This window comes from Euwallacea similis, chromosome 16, assembly GCF_039881205.1.
Source record: "Euwallacea similis isolate ESF13 chromosome 16, ESF131.1, whole genome shotgun sequence".
Lineage (NCBI taxonomy): Eukaryota > Metazoa > Arthropoda > Insecta > Coleoptera > Curculionidae > Euwallacea > Euwallacea similis.
In genome coordinates this window covers 3,416,911-3,438,548 of record NC_089624.1, presented here as the reverse complement: position 1 = coordinate 3,438,548, position 21,638 = coordinate 3,416,911, and the positions used below count along the sequence as shown (strand labels likewise).

Below are 21,638 nucleotides of genomic sequence, written 5' to 3'. Positions count from 1 at the left end.
CAGTTACTGAAAACTTGGAAAAAAAATAACTTACCAGAATCCTCTAATATTTGAAACTCATATCCACCATAGTTATCAAAAGCCAACTCCTCCACATAGGTCTCTTTAATAATTTCCACAACTGCATCCTCCATAGCTCTCCTATCTCCATTATCCTTAGCCGAAACTTGTAAGCGATAAATAGGACTTGAGCTGCTTTTCAAACTCCCTCTTAAAGATATGACTCCAGTGAACTCATCAATAGAAAACAAACTATCTTGCTGGTTTTCCAGTTTATAAGTAACTACAGAATTATCTCCTTCATCCAAGTCATTTGCCACAACTTTGAGAACAACAGATCCCGCCTTCAAGTCATCAGGGATTTGAGTGAAATACTTTTGAGGATAAAATTCGGGGGCATTATCATTTTCATCCAGAACTGTCAAGAATACTGTAGCAGTGCTGCTTTGGGGTGGAAGTCCTTGGTCTTTGGCTACTACTTGGATTTCGTAAATGGAAACTTCCTCTCTGTCTAATTTTCGTTTAGTGGTGAGTTGTCCAGTGAGTCCATCAAGAAAAAATGTGTCTTCATATTTTTGTTTCACAGTTGAATGCAGAGAATATGTTACACTACCATTCGTACCTTGATCTCTATCCATAGCTGTGAGCATTGCAACCAAAGTTCCTGGTGCAGTACTCTCAGAAAGAGACACATTTATTTTAGACTGAGAAAATTCTGGAGCATCGTCATTTTCATCTAAAATTGTCACTTTCAATTGGGTATAAGCCCATTTGGGGTTAGGCCCTCCATCTCTGGCTGAAATGTTCAGTTCTACAGTTCCTTGAATTTCTCTATCCAAAGGAGTTCTAGTTGTAATTAATCCTGTGTTTTGATTGATTTGGAACCATTGGTTTTCATTGCCAGACACAAAAGCATAGAATATTTCCGCGTTTACTCCAGTATCTTCGTCGGTAGCAGTAATTCCAGCCACGTAAGTTCCTGGAGGAGCCAGTTCACTCAATATTGCAGAATATTCGCTTTTCTCGAAGACAGGCTCATGATCATTGACATCATTTACATGAATAATCAGAAATGCGGTTGCAGTTCTTGGAGGATTTCCTTTATCAGTTGCGACTACTGTAAGGTTGTATTTGGAAATTTCCTCCCTGTCTAGCACACCATTCACTCTGACTATATCGAAGCTTGGAGTGTAGTCAAGACGGAAGTTATTCAACTCATTACCGGCTACAATTTTAACTGTAGTTTCCCCTACAAAATAAATTTTACTTCAAAATAAGTAGCAGAATGACATTCAAACTAACCATTCAAACCATCATCTTGGTCTACTACCGAAACCGCTGCAACCACAGACCCATTTCCAGCATTCTCATCGACAGTGGCAAATGCAGCAGTTGCGGGAAAGTACCTAAACTTTATCACTGGACTGTGATCATTGGCATCCAGTAAATTCACAGTTACATAAGTCCGACCATCTTGCCTAGGAATACCGTGATCCCTAGCAAAAACAGTGAACACACAACTCTTAGGGCAGCTAGCCCCATGTTTGTTCGTCTGTGCGCAGTTTTGCTGGGGACAATTCAGTTGTTCCGTAGTGGATATGGTTCCAGTTTCTGGGTCTACGGAAAACTGCCTCTCATTATCGCCAAGATAGTAGGTGATCTTAGCATTGTCCCCAAGATCATTGTCAGTGGCCATAACTTGAAGAACGGGGGTGCCTGGGGGCACACTTTCGTTCAGGCTGACTATGTAGTCGCTGTGATCGAATATCGGGGGATTGTCGTTCACATCTAGGATGGTGACATTCACTTGGAGGTAACCATACCTGGGGGTTAAAGGGAAATTAAGGTGGCTATAGCACGTTAACTATGGGAGTTATTTTTTCATTTCAAGAGCCGTAGATTTGCAAGTAATTAATAAAAGACATTGCCGTAAGTAAAATGCAATCTCAGGTGCCAAATTTTTAATTAGGGCCATTCAAGTTTTGCCACTGTGATATCAATCAAATAAGGAATGTGAAGGAAGTTAATGAAGTCGAATCAGATGGATACAGCTTTTGGGTTATTAAAAATTGATGCAGCAAATCTCAGATCTTCCAAAAAGAGACAAACACATTGTACTGCGAAACATCATTAAAGTAATGTTTCATTTTCGTTTTGCTCTTTCGGCTCCAACTTCTATGCGCCTATTTTACTAAATTTTTAGATATCACAAAACACTTTTTCCTAATTTAACCGATCTTGCATATCCAACAGGCCCATATTTTCGCATTTCGAGATTCAATCTCTTTATTTATGAGCCTTACCGCGCTCTACTGAATGAGATATCTGGCTGAATTCGATTATTTGAATGCTAATGGACTTTTATAGCTGTTTCTGAGTTGATACATTATAAACATAATTTTAATCTCATCTTTAACGTTAGGTTCAGGAATTAGCAAAGTTTTTTGAGATACCGAGACAATTTGAACTTTCAAAACGCAAGCAAGTAGTTCAGGTTCCACAGAACAATCGTTTAATTTATATGTATCTGGACTGGTTTATCTATCTCAAAAACTACGGGACTCAGATTAGACCAGTTACATGTACTTGTAAAATATTGGGTGTTCTGCAATTTTCGTGACAGAACAAAACTACTTTCCCATCACTTAGTGAAAATGTCGGGTTCTCAACGATATCGCTCATGCTAATCTTCTTCCATTAACTCATCAAGAGAATCGGTCTAAAAAGGAATAATTATAGACAACAGATCATTCACCCATTCATAGCAGAGATAGAAAATAATTATGTTGCAAATTATACATTTTTTTAATATAATTTCGATAATTGCTATTTAATCTTTTTTAAATGTTGTTTGCGGCAAATGAAATTTTATCTTTTTGAGTTTTGACAATAATAACTTTAAAATTTTTGGATTCCATTTCAAAAACTTATCTTTACAAATCGGCGATTTACATTTTCCTTTCACTCCAAGCGGACATATTTATAATTACAAATTTTGTGTGTTGTAACCTGTGTCGAATGCTCTCGCATTTACCATATGCATAAATTAACTACTCCTAAAGTACTCCAAAGTACTTGAAATCAAGCTACAACACTCAGATAACTTTGTTCAACGCCCCTGAAAGGAATTTAAAGAACTTAGCAATTTGCACGATTACTTACATAGACTTCCAAAATGTGTGACTTACTACTCTATGATACTTAAACCCTTGACAAGAATAGTTTCAGTGGCACGTTTAATAAAAGTAATTAGATTCGATCTCAAAAATTGGCTTACCTCGGCTGCGCTCCCCCATCCTGAACACTAATGTTCAAAATGTAAAATCCCTGAGTTTCCCTATCCAATTTCCCGGTAGTTTCCAGATGCAAATAGGAGGAATCTCCCGTAGGGTTCCCGGTAACCACCAACTTAAACTTTTTATCTCCATTCCCGGCTATTATCTTATAGTTATCGCTAATACCGTTCGCACCGATATCCTTGTCACTCGCTGCGTCCAGCAACAGTCTAGTTCCCGTCACTGCACTTTCCGAGAAGCTGACCGCTATGCTGGGTTCCGGAAACTCCGGGGAATTGTCATTGACATCCATCACCAAGATTCGGACTTCGATGGGATAGGTAGGTTGACTGGACAAAACCACTAGGTCGTATCTGTCGTTCTTAAGAGTTTCCCTGTCCAAAACTACATTAGTCCGAATTTCTCCGGTCACAGGGTCTAAGGTAAACTCTCGAGGGGCCTCATTGAATCTGTAAGTGAAGCCCGGTTTCGTTGGTATGCGCCCTGCAATGGTACCCTTTGGCTGCCCTTCAGGGATCTCTAGTGTTATTCTAGTGTCTACTGCCCTGCTTTGCATTTGTTCGGTGTATTTGTAAGGGGACTCTGTGAGTGCTTTTTTGTAGCCTGGTCCAGGCCCTGGCCCCTGTCCTCCCACTAGCACCGCCAGCAGGAGGAATATAGGAATTTGGGCTAAGCTGTTTATGAACTGCATTTTTATGTGGTGCAGCATAATACTATCTCCTTACAACATTAGTAATTTCCCTCAAAGTACTCATTTCATGCTAGAAAATCATCCACGTGTATGCCTTCGTCTTCTATTTCTTTAATCTAGCATTCCACAGTCCCTTGCCCCTTCAAATATCTTCGCAACCTCACCGACTCTGTCTCTATTCAACGCATTAGCGGACCTATGCACCCGTCCTGCTCCCTATGGTATTCAATATGGCCGAAGCGCGAGTCTCGCGAGATCAGAGAACTCCGGTTATAAACAGACCGAACGCAGCATCTTTAATTCTTCTGCAGGGATCAGATCCGGAGTTTTAGGAGGTCATTCAGGGAGGATGTTCACGTATAACAAACAAAACTTCCACTGATAACACTCAAACTTTGGCGAAGTTTAAGTCTTGGTAAACGCACGGGGCACCGGTAGTACTTGACGGTACTTACGCGGACCGACGATGTTGACTGAAGGAGTACCATTTCTTCAGCAGATGGAAGGTGGTTCTTGCGTGGTACCGAAGATTGCGATGTTGTCGGTTTTTGCATTTATATTTCTAATTTTGTGCCCGGAGGTACCTGTTTATCTCGAAGATGGGGAATAAGTTTGAATGTTCAAGCTGTTCGTTTCTTCAGTAACGCTGAGGAACTCAGTATTTGTGAAGGTTATCAAAGGCTGCAGAAGAAAAATATGATAAAAATAAGTGAATTGCATCAGGGTTTACGTTTAAAAAACGCACAAAATATTTGTTGCTTTAAGCTTAGTTTCGACTTGTCTTAGTCTAGAACAGGCATGAATTCAAGAATTGAATAAATGAATAATCAGAGATTAGAATAATTTTTCTTATGTCCAGATTCGAATAGTCTAGCATTATTTTGCGAATTAGTTGGCTAAACGAGTTACTTTAAAGACATATCTGGCTTGGACCTGAGGAACTAAATTGGTTAGTAACTCCTCCAATGTTTGGCAACTCCCAAAGAAAAGTTAGAAGCGTTTTTGAAGGCACTTTTGACATAGTGGAGAATTTTTAAAAGTATAAAAATAATAACTGTTATAATAAACTAAAGCGGCTCATTGTTTTCAGTATCTATTAAACTTTGGGCAAGATAATAAAGCAATTTGATAAGCAACGGCTATAAAGTTGTTTATTAACAGAGTAGTTTTACACCATTATTTAGCATGAGATGATGGTAATAATTTATATTGTCGGTCAATCTCACTATTTTAAATCAACTGAAGAAACCCGCTCAACAAATCCATATTAATGACCCAATTGGAGCAATATGCAAGACGATTACCTCAATTGAACCAGTTATATTACATTAAAGGAGTTTTTCCTGATGAGTATGTTTCACGTGGATACCAATATATTGAGCACGATTTAATGTCGACAAGTAAGGTTTCCACGTACCCTCCAATTCTTTGCGAAGAAATTCATCTCTCATAACACAATAAATTAGAGCGTAGTTTGAAATAACAGAGTGTCTAATTTTTATGTGTCTTGATAGTCTAGATAGTTAAGTCATGTTTCCTCGTGTTAAGTACCTATGTACATGGGAACATGAATTATCCTTTAAGCATTCAAATTAAGACCAAAAAAAATGTAGTCCTTGCTTAGATTATACTGCATAATACAGCGTTTACATAGCAATGTACGATCTTGATATTTCATCATGTATACTGCTAGATTCTGGAATCTGTCAAATAGGATATTCTCCGAGAATGAAATCATAAAGAAATTGGCTTAATAGATAATTTTCACGTAGTTCCCGGACAGGTGTTAATTTTCTCAATTAGAGAATTTAAGATCGGGGGTTAGATTCACGAGTCTGGGAAGCATACCTACGTGTTTCTCGTAAATAACATCAAATTTTTACAATACTTTCTAGATTTCGGTTATTTCTTCATATATCATAAAACTCCACTTCTTGCGCGTCTTGAAAATCATTGATTTCTACGAGTCGGGCTTTCACGTCCTCCCTTGCTAAGTCTCTCTATTTTAGAATACACTGAAGCTTCTGGGGAGAAAATCGTGGCTCAAAAACAGAAACTATTAATATCCCACTTAGAGCCATTTAGAAGTAAATGTCGTGTTTCTAGGTGGGGTGCAGGAGAACATTTCGAGATAGAATGAAAGACAGTGAGGAAAAATGGAAGGAATCTGTCTGCAGACCGAGCATTGTCGAGAACCATGCTCTCGCGTTGCAGATACGTGGGAATCCGACTAATGTTTTAAGAGTTTCAACTGAAGACCCAAAAACAAGTCCATACTTAATAAGACATATTCTATGCACAGCTAATTCATCAATCAATAATCAGCACTTTGCGCTGTTAGGATCTCATTAGGTGTTAATTATCGGTTTTAGAAAGTAGAAGTAGGTTACGTTTTATTCGATTTTTCCAGCGGAGGCTCCTCGATGACTGAGATTTCTTGCCAAATGAAGAAAATATTGAAGAATAAAAGTTCACTTGACTAGAAACAAGTGATCAGAACTCAGTTTCGTTGAAAGTTCCTCGAACTGTCCAATCAAAACCTCAACGGAATTTTGGTCGAAACCGCGCCACTTTCAGCTACGAGTGCAGGTAGAAACAACACGAACTAGGAGTCTGAATGTTTCCGTCTTAGTAGTAGATTTGACAAATCAGCAATACCTCTAGTGGTACCTGTACCTTAGACACCGTTGCCACATGGCCCGCAGAATCACTTGCGCGTTCTAATCGAAAAGAACATAAACATTATTTATGACCGTGTCAGTTCGAGCCTGTTTGAGCCATAAATCTATAGGATTGGATTTTTTTGGATTGGTATCTGAGCATCTATAGAATCTAATGCCATGAGATGAGCCGATTAGAGTTCTCGGAACAATTTCAATACGCCTCTAAACTACAATGTAGCTATAGTGTGTCCGTTTCCTTTATGTAACTATTTGGACTTTAAGGAAGTAACGTGGAACGTGGGTATCTTTGCGTGTGCCCAGGCAAGAAGTATAGGTCGACGTCGCAGTGGTAAAGATATATGGCCATGGAAATGAGGAATCTGGTATCTATCGATGGACAATTTAAATTTTATCGGAGACGAGAACGCAAGAAGAAGAAGGTAGTTGTTGGTCATATCATTAGCATCTATTATTCACCGCTTTTCTGGCATCTCGCCGTCCGTCAGAAACAAGTTCTTGACGATGGAGTTTTTTTAGATGCCTTCTTTAGTCATCAAATTGTTGCTTCAATTTAAAAAATCAACGTCATTTTAAAGAAATCCCTGGTTACTTACACGCATTTAACAAGCAAATATATCTTAACAGTTTAAAGCATAAATGCTTGTTAATACAACAACAATGAACAGAGTGGGTGTGATATGATTTGCTTTCGTTGTGTGACACGACAATGACATTTCTTCGTATGGAATAACATGTATGTAACATGCAGTCGGATCGTAAAACTTTTGCTATATGCACCTACGCAATCGTGCGACCAGTAATAACTTCTATGAACTATGTCTACTTAACGGGGGAATAATTAATTAGTTTCTCTTAATTGTCTTCAATCCCACGATTAAAAAACGTCCCTAGAAAAGGTGAAATTGAATGAGATAGAGACGAATCGTTTTAACAGTATCTGGTTGCATAATCGGTCATGGAATATACAGTTTGGCTTGTTATTCTCTGCAAAATGGAATTGTATAGTGACAATGAGGAGATTTTTTAATAGTGATCTAGAGAAACTGGGGCTCGATTCTATAGGAACGAGCAAAAGGAGGAAAACAATTTTGGCCTATTTTGATCAAATAAAAATTGCATTTGCCAATTTCAGTGGACAAAGATTTCAAGATTTTCAATCTACCAAACAATAGCAATCATAGTCCAGCGGATTATGACAAATTTTCGCTTCTGACTTTACATGCAATATACCTTCCAGGGGACTTAATAATGCGTTTTAAATACGTGTTTTTTATGCAGAAAAAATATCTATTTCATTTCGTTTGCTGTCTAAACCACACTCTAACTATCGCGACCAATGAACGGCGGGCAAATAAAATATCCTATTTTTTATACAAAGTGGCCCAATGAAAACTTTGCACCTCGATTTTCAGTATCTAAATGTGTGTAAGAACGCTCGGACCTGTCGATTTTTTACTCGAGGGGGGCAATTTTTTATTGTATTTTCGACTCTTTAATTTCAGTCCCTGAACAGAGGCGACAGTTACCCCCAAAATTTCTAATGAGAAGGAGAGTCCAATGATACTTCATTTTAAAGGTAGTTGCACCCTGATTATAACCTTTAAATTTGAGGTCACTGCCATTATCCTCATTAATATGACAACTTATCAAAATCTGTGGGGGAAATAGTTTTTAATTCATAATTCATTTATCGCAATAAGAGCCTGCAGACTCAAAAGGAGGGAGGGGGACCGTTAAATGTGAGGTATTACTGAAACATTTTGGTGGAGGTGAGTTTTTTATTCCTAATCGTATATTCATGAATGCCACCAAATTACATCATGTAACAAAAGTCAACACTGAACAAAAATGATTTTATTGCATGGAAATAAACCGTGGTCTATTCAGGGGTTGAAGTTGAAGGATTGAAAATACAATTTAAAAAAATGACCCCCTTGAATCAAAAATCGATAGATTGGAGCGCGTTCACATATTTTCCTTTTAAATAAGGAAATTCGATGTGTAAAGCTTTTGTCGGACCACCCTGTATGTAAAACAGGATTTCATTCTCTAAGAATTTCTTTTACGTAACTAAAATTTACGCACAATCGAGTTCCTTGAAAAGCATTCTCAGTAAAATCACAACCAAAAGTCTATCATTATCGACCAGATTTTGATCTAGGAGTGGATGTATAACAAACATGTCACAAGGTGCCAAGATTGGCAAATAAAAACATTATGTGTCAATGTATACGCCTTGTAGCAAGAAATTTGACTTGTTGAGACACATGAATTTTGTATGAACTTTCCTTCTTAAACTGACCTGAAGAATCAAGTCCTAAAAACTTAGTACGACGTTAAGGAACACTTTGCGTAACTTTAATTGAAAGGGGAAGAAGTAAAATGTCGCGACAAATTGTTTCATGAACCAAGAAGGTACTCACTAGAATTGTTGCACTATGCATTGTTGATCATGTGAATCATTGCGGGATTTCTTACATATATAGCTTTAAGGAAATAAAATACAAGTACATTATAAATAGAATAATTAGAAGCAATACTTCTTTTAAAGTGGAGTGGCTTTTAATGCTAGCAGAACAACTATTTTGTACATATTGCCCTGCAAAAGATAGTACCAAAGATCAATATAATGAAGATGTTTTATAAGGATCATAAATGGCGTGTAACAGAACTTCCAAGCCATTCTTTATTTTATGCTCATTACATATAATATAGTCGTATATCGTGCTTATGGTTAAACACGTATTATTAAAGTTACACAACACATGCAAGATAGATATGGAATATTACGCTCAAAAAAGTAACGTATTCTGCTTATACAAAAGCTTATATAAGTGTAATTAAAATACTTCACTACACTTCGGTAACTGGTTCCGCAAAAAATAAATAAAAAAATTAAAATGCACAAAATCCCGAAAGAAACCCCTAGTTCAGGGCATCCAAGTTGATAGAAAGTAAAAAAAACGAAAGGCATTTTTCAAAATGTCTCGACAACAGTTAACTTGAAAAACATCTTTCGCAATCGTAAAAAAAACTAAATTCAAAAATTTGAAAAATCAAGATGGCGTTCATGAGAAAAAAGAAAATTGACGATGGTTATTGAAAAACGAAACTTCAGATTTCGAATATGATACACCACTTTGTAGAAAAGGAAAAGTTGCAACGAAGAATTGTCAATAATTTTGAATTGCTTCGCCAAATAAGTTGAAGAAAAAAAAAATTAACGTTTCCAATTTAACCGACCTCGTATTTTACATGGTTACGGCGATCCCCGCAGTTGGGCTCAAGAAAGGGACAACATGTACATATATAATTTTTTCCGCTACTAGATTTAACGCAATTTTACGAAACTACAATAAACTTGCCTAAATTTAACATAAATTAAATCCGAAACATAAAAATACACCGCGTCTTAAATCATAACATCAACATTGATGTTTCATTTGATATTCATTTCCATGGCAACCATAAATAATGCAGCAATGAGGATGATAACGAAATTGTTAGCGACAGATTATCTCGCTAGATAAATAATGAGCCATATGCGTTTCATTACTAACCTGTTATTCAACTAGCTTAAAAAAGAAACTCGAAAAAATTAGAGTCGTTCAACGCACCCAATAATGATCTCTTATAGCTAATAGTGGAAAAAATTGGTTAGTTGTAGATGTGCTTGTAGCTATGTGTTCTCCACTTGTATAAAACATAAAATTTTTGGTTGGACTGTCTCTGTCCCAAAAAGAACAAGAATCGTTTTAATATGGGGCTATTAAATTTCCAAAACGGTTTAGACTGAGTGTTTTTAAGCTGAGACGGCCCTCGTCACATAGCCTATTCAAGACCTGTCACTCATGGGCTTCAGATTTTACCTGAGGCCTAAAACGCCGGACGCCTCAACCACTACACTTCATACCAAAACCATGCATGAATAATATTTTCGGATGCTTTTTGTTCAGTATTTCTATAGGCCTTCTTTGTTCAAAACGTGCAAAGTTTACAGGCTGGACCATTAAAAATCTCATGCAAACGCATACCACCTGAACTCACATATTTCTGCCGAAATTTTGTTAAATTTCCAGCTGATGATGGTTGACGATCAAGAATTTCTTTGGGGATCTAGGCAGTATGAAAAAGATTGGTGGTCAGGCTTTAAAATCAGCAAAGGCCTTGCAGTGAGGGTCTCCCTGCAAAATAAACCTGCACAATTCTTCAGCATTGTTGTCGTACAACGGTGGCCGTGTTTTAGGAATGTCCCGCGCGTATGGCGGCCCGAGTGCGTGGGTTGGGGTCGGCAGACAAGGTGTAAAGAAAACAAAATCGAAAAAAGTGTACACGAGCAAATAAAATGAATAAAAAAAGGGAAAAATTAAATTTTAAATGCGCTGGCACTTGTGTGACGGCCGTACGTGCAGCTTAAATTGCTGAAGTTGGGGAATTAATGGAAGATACGAGTCATTTTGGGTGTTACATTCTTCTCCGTGGTTATGAAAGAATGAATCAATCATGAAATCTTAGCATATGATCAAATAACTGAGAGACACCGAGTTCATTGTGCAGCTATACCTACTCACACATGCTAAAAATGTTAAGCATTTTTTTATGGTAAATCGATGAACAAGGCGATTCTAATGATAGATGCCTAGCTTTAATCACCCATATCCATCGTACGACCCCGTGCTACAGATTTTGCTTTGCCCTTGCGCTACTCGAGAAAGTACTTGAAATATAGAATGAATATCGAATCAAGGTATCATCGAGAACTGAACGAAAATTTTATCCATTTAATGCGAATTAATAACTATTTTTGATGTAGGCCAAATAGCATTAACAACTAAATTACAACCAAAGTCCTCTATACAACCCTGGACATCTTTGCTGGTGCATTTCGTCAAAACATTTCAGTTTTTAACTTAAATTAACTCGTATAATGCAGTCTCCAAATTATGCCCCGTGCTCATATCATCCAGAGCTTCTTGGACTATCAGCTAACACTCAAATACTGGTTAAATAAATTCTTCAAATTAACGCAATTTTAATAACAAGTTCTTTCAATCCCTTAAGCTATAATATGAATCAAACCCCAATTGAGCTGCTCTGTTTGCCAGTATGTAGGAAAGTACGTATGTAGGTAGTACTAGGCATACTGGCTGCAACAACCACTTCTCAACTTTTAGGAGAATTTAGATAGGAATACTCTTAGGAGTACTCCTATCTAAATCTTCTAAATCCTCTCCTATCTAAAACTCCTATCTACTACTTATCTAGTAATTTCCTGATGAGATTTCCCTCCCCTTGAATCCACAATCCACAAACACGTTTCAAGCATTGCGACTCAAGTAATATTCAGAGGACCGATTTTGGTCCTCCGACCAACACCTATCTTAACGTTTTTTTTTAAGAGGATTAGAGAATCTTCCATATAGACACGTGGGTTGGCTCTAAGGCGAGCTCGATTGCCCACCTACTGTCGGGTTGTCTTCTCTCCAGGATAACCGACCGACTAAACTCCTTTCCTATTCCCTTGTACCACCGTGAGGAATTATTTCAAATGGGTATCTTAATCTTTTTTTTTATATAGATTAGGAGGAAAAAAAGCGTTTACGCATCCCAGATCGTGATTAGACTAATGTGGATATGTGGGACCTAGAGGCAATCTTGTGCAATACCCACTAAAAACCCCTTCTCTTCTCTTACTTCCAGTGGGGAAGGCTTTCTATTTCCGAGAATTATGGCTATATCTTGTCCACATCCCTTATTGCCTGTATTTTGTTTATCGTCTCAAAAGATGTTTTTTATGCAGAATGTCTTCTATCATTCTATCAACCCCATTTCATCCCTGTTCGAATGCCAGCATAATCTCTCACACATTGTAAGTAGTGACTTCCCTCCCACTAGCTTTCTTTGCTGTTTGGGCTATCTTAACGTGAACTAATCTTATCTAAAAGAGGTAATTTCCATATTATATAGAAAATAAGTAAAGTAAATGTCACTGATTATTTAGATAGCTAAACATGAGGAAGCAGCAATAATAATGAAAATAAAAAAGGTTGAAAAACAATATAGAAATTAATATGAAGAAAGTCAAAATGACGAAATGGAAATTCGCAAGCCAATTTGCTTTGACTTGACAGAAAAGAATATGAGCAATTTCTATGAAAATAGTTCTGAATTTTTGACATTTACGTTAAAATACAGGATGCGACACTAAAACTTTTCTTTTTTTGGAAGGTCAATAAAAAAGTACTCAGTATATATTTAAATTTTTTTAATTAATTAATTATAATAACATGGAAATTTATTTAAATGGTTTTAGAAAGAATATTTGACAAGTTTCGACCGTTTGTTTTAACACAGTCTTGGATGAGTCCCCTAATGTGCCTCTCAACACTCTCTAGCATAGCTACCGGTATCAGTTTGGTGTGCCTTGTAAAGAGGAGGAATCATTGGACCTTACTTTTTTGAGGAGAGCAATCGTGCGGTAACTGAAAATGCTGAATGTTACGTGGCAATCATTGATATTTTTTTGCCATTACTTCACAACATGGATGTAGGCGAAATATAATTTCAACAGGGTGGAGCCGCGGCTCACTTATCAAGAATTTCAGTACATCTTTAGAGGGAACCGTTTCCCGGATGGCTGATCTCAAATAGAGGTGACATCTCATGGCCCGCGTGCTCTCCAGATTTGGCTCCTTGAGATTATTTCCTGTGGGGCTACCTGAAATCGGTTGTTTACGTAAACCATCCTGTAATGGTGGAAGTTTGGAAGAACATTCGTGACAGAGTTACCAACATACTGGTAGCTATGCTGGAGGGTGTTGAAAGGCACTTTAGAGGACGGATTCAAGAATGCATCAAAACGAACGGTCGACATTTGTCAAACATTCTTTTTAAAAACACTTAAGTAAATTTCCATGTTGTTATAATTAATTAACAAAAAAATATATACATATATACATACCGAGTACCTTTTTTAATTGATCTTTGAAAAAAGAAAGTTTTATTGCCACACCCTGTATGTTTAAGCACATTTTCTAAAGTTTTACTTAAATTCCTCTTAGAGAAGTGATGTCAAATTTAAATTGATTTGATTGTTCAGAATATCCAAACTAAGTCAATTGATCACTATTCAATGTCTATATTTGGCCGAACATATATTGAAGTGTCATAGTAATTTCTGTATTTCAAAAAAGGTTTATTAGCTGGGTCTCGAAATAGCCTCATGGAAAAATTGCCTATAAAATTCATTTCACTTTTGTAAGATCCTGTAGAAACTTATCTACTTGAAAATTGTATGAATCTTCTACTATCAAAAAAGGATTTTTAACCGTTACAGATTGATGTGCTTGCTGTACTTGATCTTAAAATCTCATTTTAAACGTGCTAAGTTTAGCTCCTTTCATATTAGAGATAACAAAGAAAATCAGAAAATGTCTAGAGATAATACGAGTGTAAGCATTCCTACATAGCTAGAATACTTTCAATATGCACCAGAGAAGCAAATGCAATAGCTAAAACACTATACTAGACGCTTTTCTTGCTTTAGACATGACATATAGTCGAATCAATGACTCTTTGCATGCTCGTCATACAATACTCAACGTAATAAGCACGTCCCTTTGATACTTCTTTTTAATGCTTCAGTGTTACTAAATGTACCTATCGAACTGAAACAGGTTTAAGACATATATCAGGTATATGTTCTTAAGTAATACAAATGACAACAAGAATAGCATTTGTTAAGATTAGTTTTTCGAGCGTCACATTTTTACTACACTATCACCTGGTATTGTTAACAGTACAACAATTATACTTTTTGCCGATTATTTTCATAAATATAAACATGAAAACGAAAAACCTATCATCTCAAATTTGAAATGGAGAAATGGCCAAAATTCAGAAAAGCACCCCGCACAGGAAACGTTACGTCCGTCGCTATGGAAAATCTAAAAAAAGTTCTGCAATGGCTTAAGGCCTACACCACCCAGTATATTCACTAATAAAAAAATTTTTAAAATACTTTTTGTCTAAATAATTTTAAAAAATGTTGCAGGGTTTTAGTTACACTCCTTATTGTTAAATGTAAATTTTTATTAGTGACCACTCATAGCCAGCCATGAAGAGAAATCTTCCAACTCCAAATCTTCAAAAAGTACTGGAGTTCAATCCGGGGTTCACGAGATATTTAATTTTAAATTTGACCTAAAATTTCGCTTGTTCCATTTCAGTTGCTGACTACTGTATATTAGAAATTATTATCAAAGTTCAGTCATCATTGCCATCAGGAAAAGCCGGTTCATAACTGTACAAATCAGCCTTATTAGAGAAAATAGTGAGACTAAATTGATAAGCAATGCAGCTAAATTATTTTAACCTGATGGTTGTAGAATTCTCCTTCACCTAAACATCAAGATTTTCGCCGTCACTCTAATTAAAATAAGTTTTTGATTATATATTGAGTGTCTCAAATTCAACTTAAACACTTTTAGAAAATGGTAGATTATCGCAAAATTAGATGACCTTGTAAAAAACTGTATGCCAGCGATATACATGCTGTTAAATTTAGGTTTCAGATTTTTTTCTTTATTATTTTAACATGTAAATTCTACTTATTCGGCCCTAACTAACTTGTGGTACTCCACAGATATTTACTAATCAACAATTTAAATTGCCTATTTAATTTGGAAGATTTTTTGTCCGATTATTTTACAAAGTATCATTATTTTCCCGTAAGATGGGAATGTGCTTAAGATATTTTGATTGCCAAAAGCTAAAAGCAATCCACAAATGACAATTTGACGGAGGAAGAAAAAATTAATAGATGGTGAAAGAGCGATAAAAGTTTCTGTTAATGCATGGAAGGCAAAACCCAAAAATTGAAGCAATGGTTTTCTTACGTTGAATACAGTCGAACCATAATGTGAGGAACGTGGGACCCAATAATTCAATTATGCGAAATATTTCTTGTGAAAAAATGGTTGGTGTCGTCAGCCTCTGGAAGACTAGAAACGCTACGGGGCTGAATCAGATTGAAACAAAAATGACCGCATTGCTTTAGTACAGATTAACATAAATTTTGTTTAAATTTTTGAACCAGCTGCTGGCAGCTGGGAATCTGCAAATATATTACATTTCGAATCCAAAGTTATTAAATCAACACAATACCTGCTTCTACTATCCAGATTACTCTGCTTTATCAACAAGAAAAAAGCAAACTTTATAATTTCAATTCTGAAATTTTAACTCACCATGATATCCAGAAGATATCCGAAATTCAACATTTTTATGTAATTACAATAAAATAAGATATTCAAATTCTTTTATGAAAAAATCTCAAAACTTCCTTTGAAAGTATCAACATTATATGGACTGAACTTTTATCTGGATAATTTGTCAACTAGCAAAAATGTCTCCAAATTGGGCTCTTGCTAAGATTTAACAATAAAGGATACCCATATGCCTAATTTATTGAAAAACCTGGCACTTAAGGGACTTAATTTAGTATTGAGTTACTCCGATTCTTTTTGAGTTAGATCTACTACCGGATATTATGCTTCCACATTCGGAAAACTGATCTCAAAAATTCAAAACATTTCTATTAATCTCTCTAAGAGTTTCACATCGTCTTGCTGATTTAAATTTGTTGAAATGAAACCACGGTTGATCTCATGAAACACATTTTATTTAAAAAAATATAATCATTACATCTACATATAAAGACCTCAAAAATATATAATCATAGTCATCATTACAAAGCAGTTGTTCTGCTTAAGAACTCAGATAAATGTATGGCACCAACAATAAACTTTTACGTACTTAACAAGACCTAAAACCGTTACAAATTTTCCTAACTTCCAATAACTTTACTCTAATTTCCTAGCCGCTTCAACAATGCCTTTCATGTACTTCTCGCTAGTAACGTCTTTGTTATCCACCACTTTATATCCTGCTTCCAGTTCAGTCTCCTTCAAATCGCTCCTGCGGAGCATTTCCCCGTCGATAAAATCTATAGCCCCTAATCCTGTTTGCACTACATGCTTTAAAGTAAGCAAATTCCCAGTCCTGGCCTGCCTCCTTTTAGCTATATTTTCAGATTTCTTAATCAAATCTTCCTTTTCCCCAAATCCATGCAAATGCTTGATGCTATAGTCGACGTTTGCATCATGCGGAATTTCATTAGTATCCTGCACCATTACCCCACCAATCTGCTTGGCAGGTTTATATGTTTTAACCTTCGAATGCCCTTGAATGATCAGATATAACGGCCCTTTTATAGGCTCCATACGCTGCTTGTAATGCCTGAATAATGGGTCTGTAGTCAAGGTCTGGATTGTAGTAGTTTCCACTGAGGTTGTTATCACAGGATCTTGGGTAGTAACTAGTAATTCTGGCTCGACAGTATTAGCATCTGTAGGGTAAGATTCTAATTTAGGGGTAGTAGCATACGTCTTAGTCGCCGAGAAGTCTTTAGTGAAGTCTACATGTTCTTTCTTTAAAATGTTCACCACAGGATTTGTGGGTCTAGTATAAACAGGACTCTGAGTGGGAGGAGGAGGCTTCATAGTCTCCATATCCCTTATAGTTTCCATGCTTACCGGGTGATAGTATTTATTGGAATTGCCAAAGGGCTCAGCATTTGGAAACACTATAGGCATTGGATGAATATTGGAAATGTCTACCCCTCCATGATCCATTTGAGCCTGAGGCTTCTCAATCCTCACATAACTATCCGATATATCATTATCATCACTCACGTGGCCTTTAAAAGTTAACTTACTATCGTCTAAAGGAGGAGGGGTAACAAAGTTCACATTATGATTACTTCCAGATGCTTCCAAGATTTTATTTGAGAAATTTTGAGGGGCAAATTGAATTTTTATGAAACTCTTTGGAGGCGATAGAGCTTCAGTTGATGAGGACAATTCCCAGCTGAGTGAGGGCACAGCCTCGAATTCCTTACGATTTCCTAGGCTACTGGCCTGATAGATAAGATTAGATTCCTGTACAGTCACTCCAGGAGGACTGAACTGTTGATGTTTTCTGGTGAATGGCTCATATGTTGGCTTAGGAGTCATGGGAGTTGTATGACTATTCCCTGGGTCTTTTGTGAATATCGGAGGGGGCATTAGAACAGTGTAAGGCATTCTCGACTCGGCTACTTTAGAAAACAATGTCCTGTTCAAAACTTGGGTGGCCAAAGACATGAGAGATGGTATAACCTGCGATGTCATCGAGGGCAGATAATTTGGTCTAGAAATTCGCTGAGTTGGTTGGTTGGGGTAGTAACTGGTGCCCTTATCTTGATGGTAGTATTTGGGGAATGGTTCGTAAAGTATATCTTTACGGTCACTTGCATTGTGTGTGGCGGGTTTCTTGGAGGAAACGCCCAATAATAAAATTTCACTTTTCTGACCACCCTTGTTGGGTTCCATTTCCTTCGGTTTGGGTTCGACCCAATAATGCACGTGGTCTAATACTGGAGGGACGTAGTCAAAAGTTGGGTCGTTTTGCAATGGGTCTCCGCGGCCTAGTGGTTTCCATTGATTGTAATCCATCCTTGGTGAGAATAGAGATTTCTGAACTGAAGCAGTGTTTATAATTATGTTAGTGGAAATATTGATGCAACTGTTTACCATTTCTTCTATCTATAGATTCGTCCTCCACACAAGAACAAAGCGGCATGTGAAATATCATAACCAGTATCCACAGCATCTTCCATCTGCTTCGCTGCCGCATGATCTGCAAGAAAAACAAAACGTTGTAGGTAACGAAAAACAGTTATTTTTGAATTTAATCCTTAAAAGTGTAAATTACAGGCACTTTCTCATATTTCCGCGCGTCCGAGGGAACACCCTGTGGCAAAGGGGCCCAATTTATGCGATCACGTGCTCACGATTGCGTGGGTCCAGTATATGAAATCGTGACCCATGCGACGTGGGAGGGACCCATCAAAATTAAGCGTTGTGATTTTTTGTATTAGTTAAGCTGATAATGGCTTTTTACTGATTGGAAATTTGCAGAACGAAGGCTTGAAAGAAGACTTGACTGAAACATTAAAGACAAAAATAAACGTATTAGACATGAAAACCTATGTGGCTTCAACACGAAACAGTGGTGAATGAAAAGACTATTGATATTTCAGTAGTAGGTATTTAAATCTATGAACGATTCTTATGATGTGCCTCAATGAAAACAATATGTTTTCTCTTATGCTCTTATGCTGCCTTCAAGGTATTATTGAAAAGAAATACGCTTTGATGGTATCTTAGGAAGTTACTCGCTGCCTCTTTTAGGGAAATTATAATTTATTCATATATACATATATTTATGGTACATTTGTAAAATCTGCCTACTTCTGGTTTTTTTTTCTGTACAATAGATCCCCCAACTTCATAAATTGGTATCGATTTTTAATTTTCAAAATTTCGTGTCCCTCAGAATTTTACACGGCATTTTAATATCTACACATAAAAAATATACATCATTTTGAAAATTGAAAGTGTATGCAAATTTAAGAAATTAAAGGAGAGTTCATTATTACGGAAATATCCCTAATTATTTGACTTAAATTGCCAGAACATAGAAGACCTGATCATTTTATCAAAAGGACAATTTCCATTGAAATATTGCAATACAGGCAGTGTAGTGCTTAGTTAGTTTCCATGAAAATTATCTTTCAGGTTAGTATATGCGGAAAAGAGATTAAATAACCGGACAATTCAAAAATTAATTGCTCGCTGGAGGCATTTATCCATGCCACAGGTCCTGGAGGATCGGAGTTCCCTAGTTGGATCTGGACGGCCGGGATTTCCCAGTTAGACCTGTGTGTGATTACTGCAATGATTGGGAATAAATTGAAACTTGTTTTTTCACATTTTTTAGTTTTTCAATACCAGCTAAAGTAAAGTTTTAGCTGTTAGTAAAAAAAAACAGAAATTTTCTTTTTTTGTCAAATTTATTTGCTTGGAGGACTTTATTTTTCAAATTTTACTCGAAATTCTATATTTCATTACAAGTCCGGAAAAGAGTGTTTTCTCGTGCGCGCGTGACGAAACAATGGAAGATGTATTTCAGATGTGTGGGTAATGAAGATCTTCATAATATTAGACTCTTAAAATGATAATTGAGTTACTTGCTACAAGAGTTGTTTTAATGAAATTTGCAAACGACTTTGCAAGACAATTCTGCTGTTTTGATTTATTTCAAATCAATAAAAAAAACATCTTTGTTGGAAATAAGTTTTACACGTCTAAGGCGAATCGTTTTTCTAGTTTAATTTTATACTTCTTAATCTTGATGGCGTACAAACAGTCCCACATTAAAAAAATATTTTCAGGTAGGTATTTGATTGAATTTTGAAATTCTAAAATGTACATTTAAAAACAATGAAAAAATTCTAATATGAAATATTGATGTGCTTGACATGCAATTTGGAGACAGTATTTCGGGCATGTAGTGAACGATAGTTTTCATTACTATGCTACGAATTTCAATAAAAAATCCAGAAAATGCCAGTTTTCTCTGTACTTATGGGAAAGGCGTATTTTTCCGCGCCCCCACGGGAAAGGTATATTGACAGTATACTTAACTACCGAGGTAGCAAGCACTCATTTTCAGTCTTGTATAATCAAATACTTTTCAAAATCGATGGTTTTACGGAGTTATTGCAAGTAAATAACTCGAGAGGGCAGTCAAAATATGATTTTTTTCTGCAAAATCTCCTTTTCTGAATATCCAATTTCCAGATTTACAAATCAGCCGACTGGACAGGAGGTCATGTGATACCTTTAGTGCCTGATTTATTTATAGTCGCCCACCATCACAACCCACAACTCATCCGAGTTTCTCACATTCGGGTGACAGTTACGGTTTCCGAAATTGAAGGATGTGTGAGCACAACCCAATAAAAAGAAAGCATAATCAAGGAACCCACACAATGGTGCCTAGACAAAAGTACGCCACAGGTGGTACCATGTATAAGAGATTAGCGATGTCCAATTTTTTCATTTTGAGGCGGGTATGGTACCAGTTGGTGAACAACTTGGCCGCTAACAAACGCTTATAAACGATCGTAATTCCAACTTCAAAAGTTTCAAGCCGACCATCGAAATGAGTTTTTGTGACAATTAAAGATTCATTTTCTTTCTGAGCCCATCGATTTAGTACTGGTCGCATCAGCTGCCCACACGTAGGGGCTCCCAATTTCGACTAGACAGTACATCCTCAGGCGATAATATTAGTTTCCCATGGTTTAGAGTTTATTTAAACTTAATAACCGGCTTCTTTTCTAAAAATAGGAAATACTTATTTATGTACTGTAAATTTTGCCGCCACACCTTCAATAGACGAAGGCCGGGCATTTGTTTCTAACAATTCGGGACGTATTAAAATTAGTTGTAAAATTAAATGCTAATGACCCTGCAAGAAAATTATGTACACGTTAATGCATAGGCTGGAAACTCTGGCATGGTTTTGGGAGGACTAAGTGTTTTTAGGGCCTATTTAACTTTCACTTTTTGTCAATCAATCCAACGGTGACAAAAACGAGTTACCAAGAGTCTTACTTGCTAAACCTACTTAAATTTGAAAAAAGTAAATTACGCACCTCTTTAAATCTAAAAATCTTCAGACGTACCTTAACACTTTCTTCACAACCTTCTTCCACCTCAAAACCCTTCAACGGCACTCTAACACTCCAACCCCGCATCACATTTTCATTACAGATAAACCTCAAACTGGATCGCTGTTAAAGGTCAATCGAAATTAAAGATCGAAGAAAATTACAATCGTCTTCCACTAAATCGACCGCAACAACCGCCTTTGTCAACACCTTTAAGCCTAATAACTTCGAATCATCTTCGCTGACCACGTGAAACAACTTAAAACGAAGTGTAACTCTTCTACTACCTACTCCCGTCTCTGTTCTTCTTTGAAGGCGTTGCTCGAGCTCTCTCTCTTTCCTTTTAT

The 21,638-nt window shown here is 36.7% G+C and overlaps 2 protein-coding genes across 4 annotated transcripts in view; both read right to left on the bottom strand.

Moving 5' to 3' along the window:
* The window catches only part of ft (cadherin-related tumor suppressor fat), a 105,654-nt gene extending 101,207 nt beyond the window's left edge, over nt 1-4,447 (bottom strand). For all 3 annotated transcript variants that reach the window (XM_066398061.1, XM_066398064.1, XM_066398065.1), the window contains exons 1-3: nt 3,278-4,447; nt 1,303-1,823; nt 35-1,249 (exon numbers count right to left, since the gene is read on the bottom strand). In XM_066398061.1, the coding sequence (XP_066254158.1) occupies nt 35-1,249; nt 1,303-1,823; nt 3,278-4,005 (2,464 nt within the window). In that variant the 5' untranslated portion in view covers nt 4,006-4,447. The remainder of the gene's footprint in view (nt 1-34; nt 1,250-1,302; nt 1,824-3,277) is intronic.
* An 11,888-nt stretch (nt 4,448-16,335) lies between these two features.
* Nucleotides 16,336-21,553, bottom strand: LOC136414033 (uncharacterized). Its single transcript, XM_066397825.1, has 3 exons — nt 21,307-21,553; nt 18,305-18,410; nt 16,336-18,252 (listed from the first exon to the last, which is right to left on the bottom strand). Exons 1-3 carry the CDS (start codon nt 21,376-21,378, stop codon nt 16,535-16,537), a joined length of 1,896 nt encoding a protein of 631 aa, XP_066253922.1. The 5' UTR covers nt 21,379-21,553; the 3' UTR covers nt 16,336-16,534.
* Nucleotides 21,554-21,638: the final 85 nt, after the last annotated feature.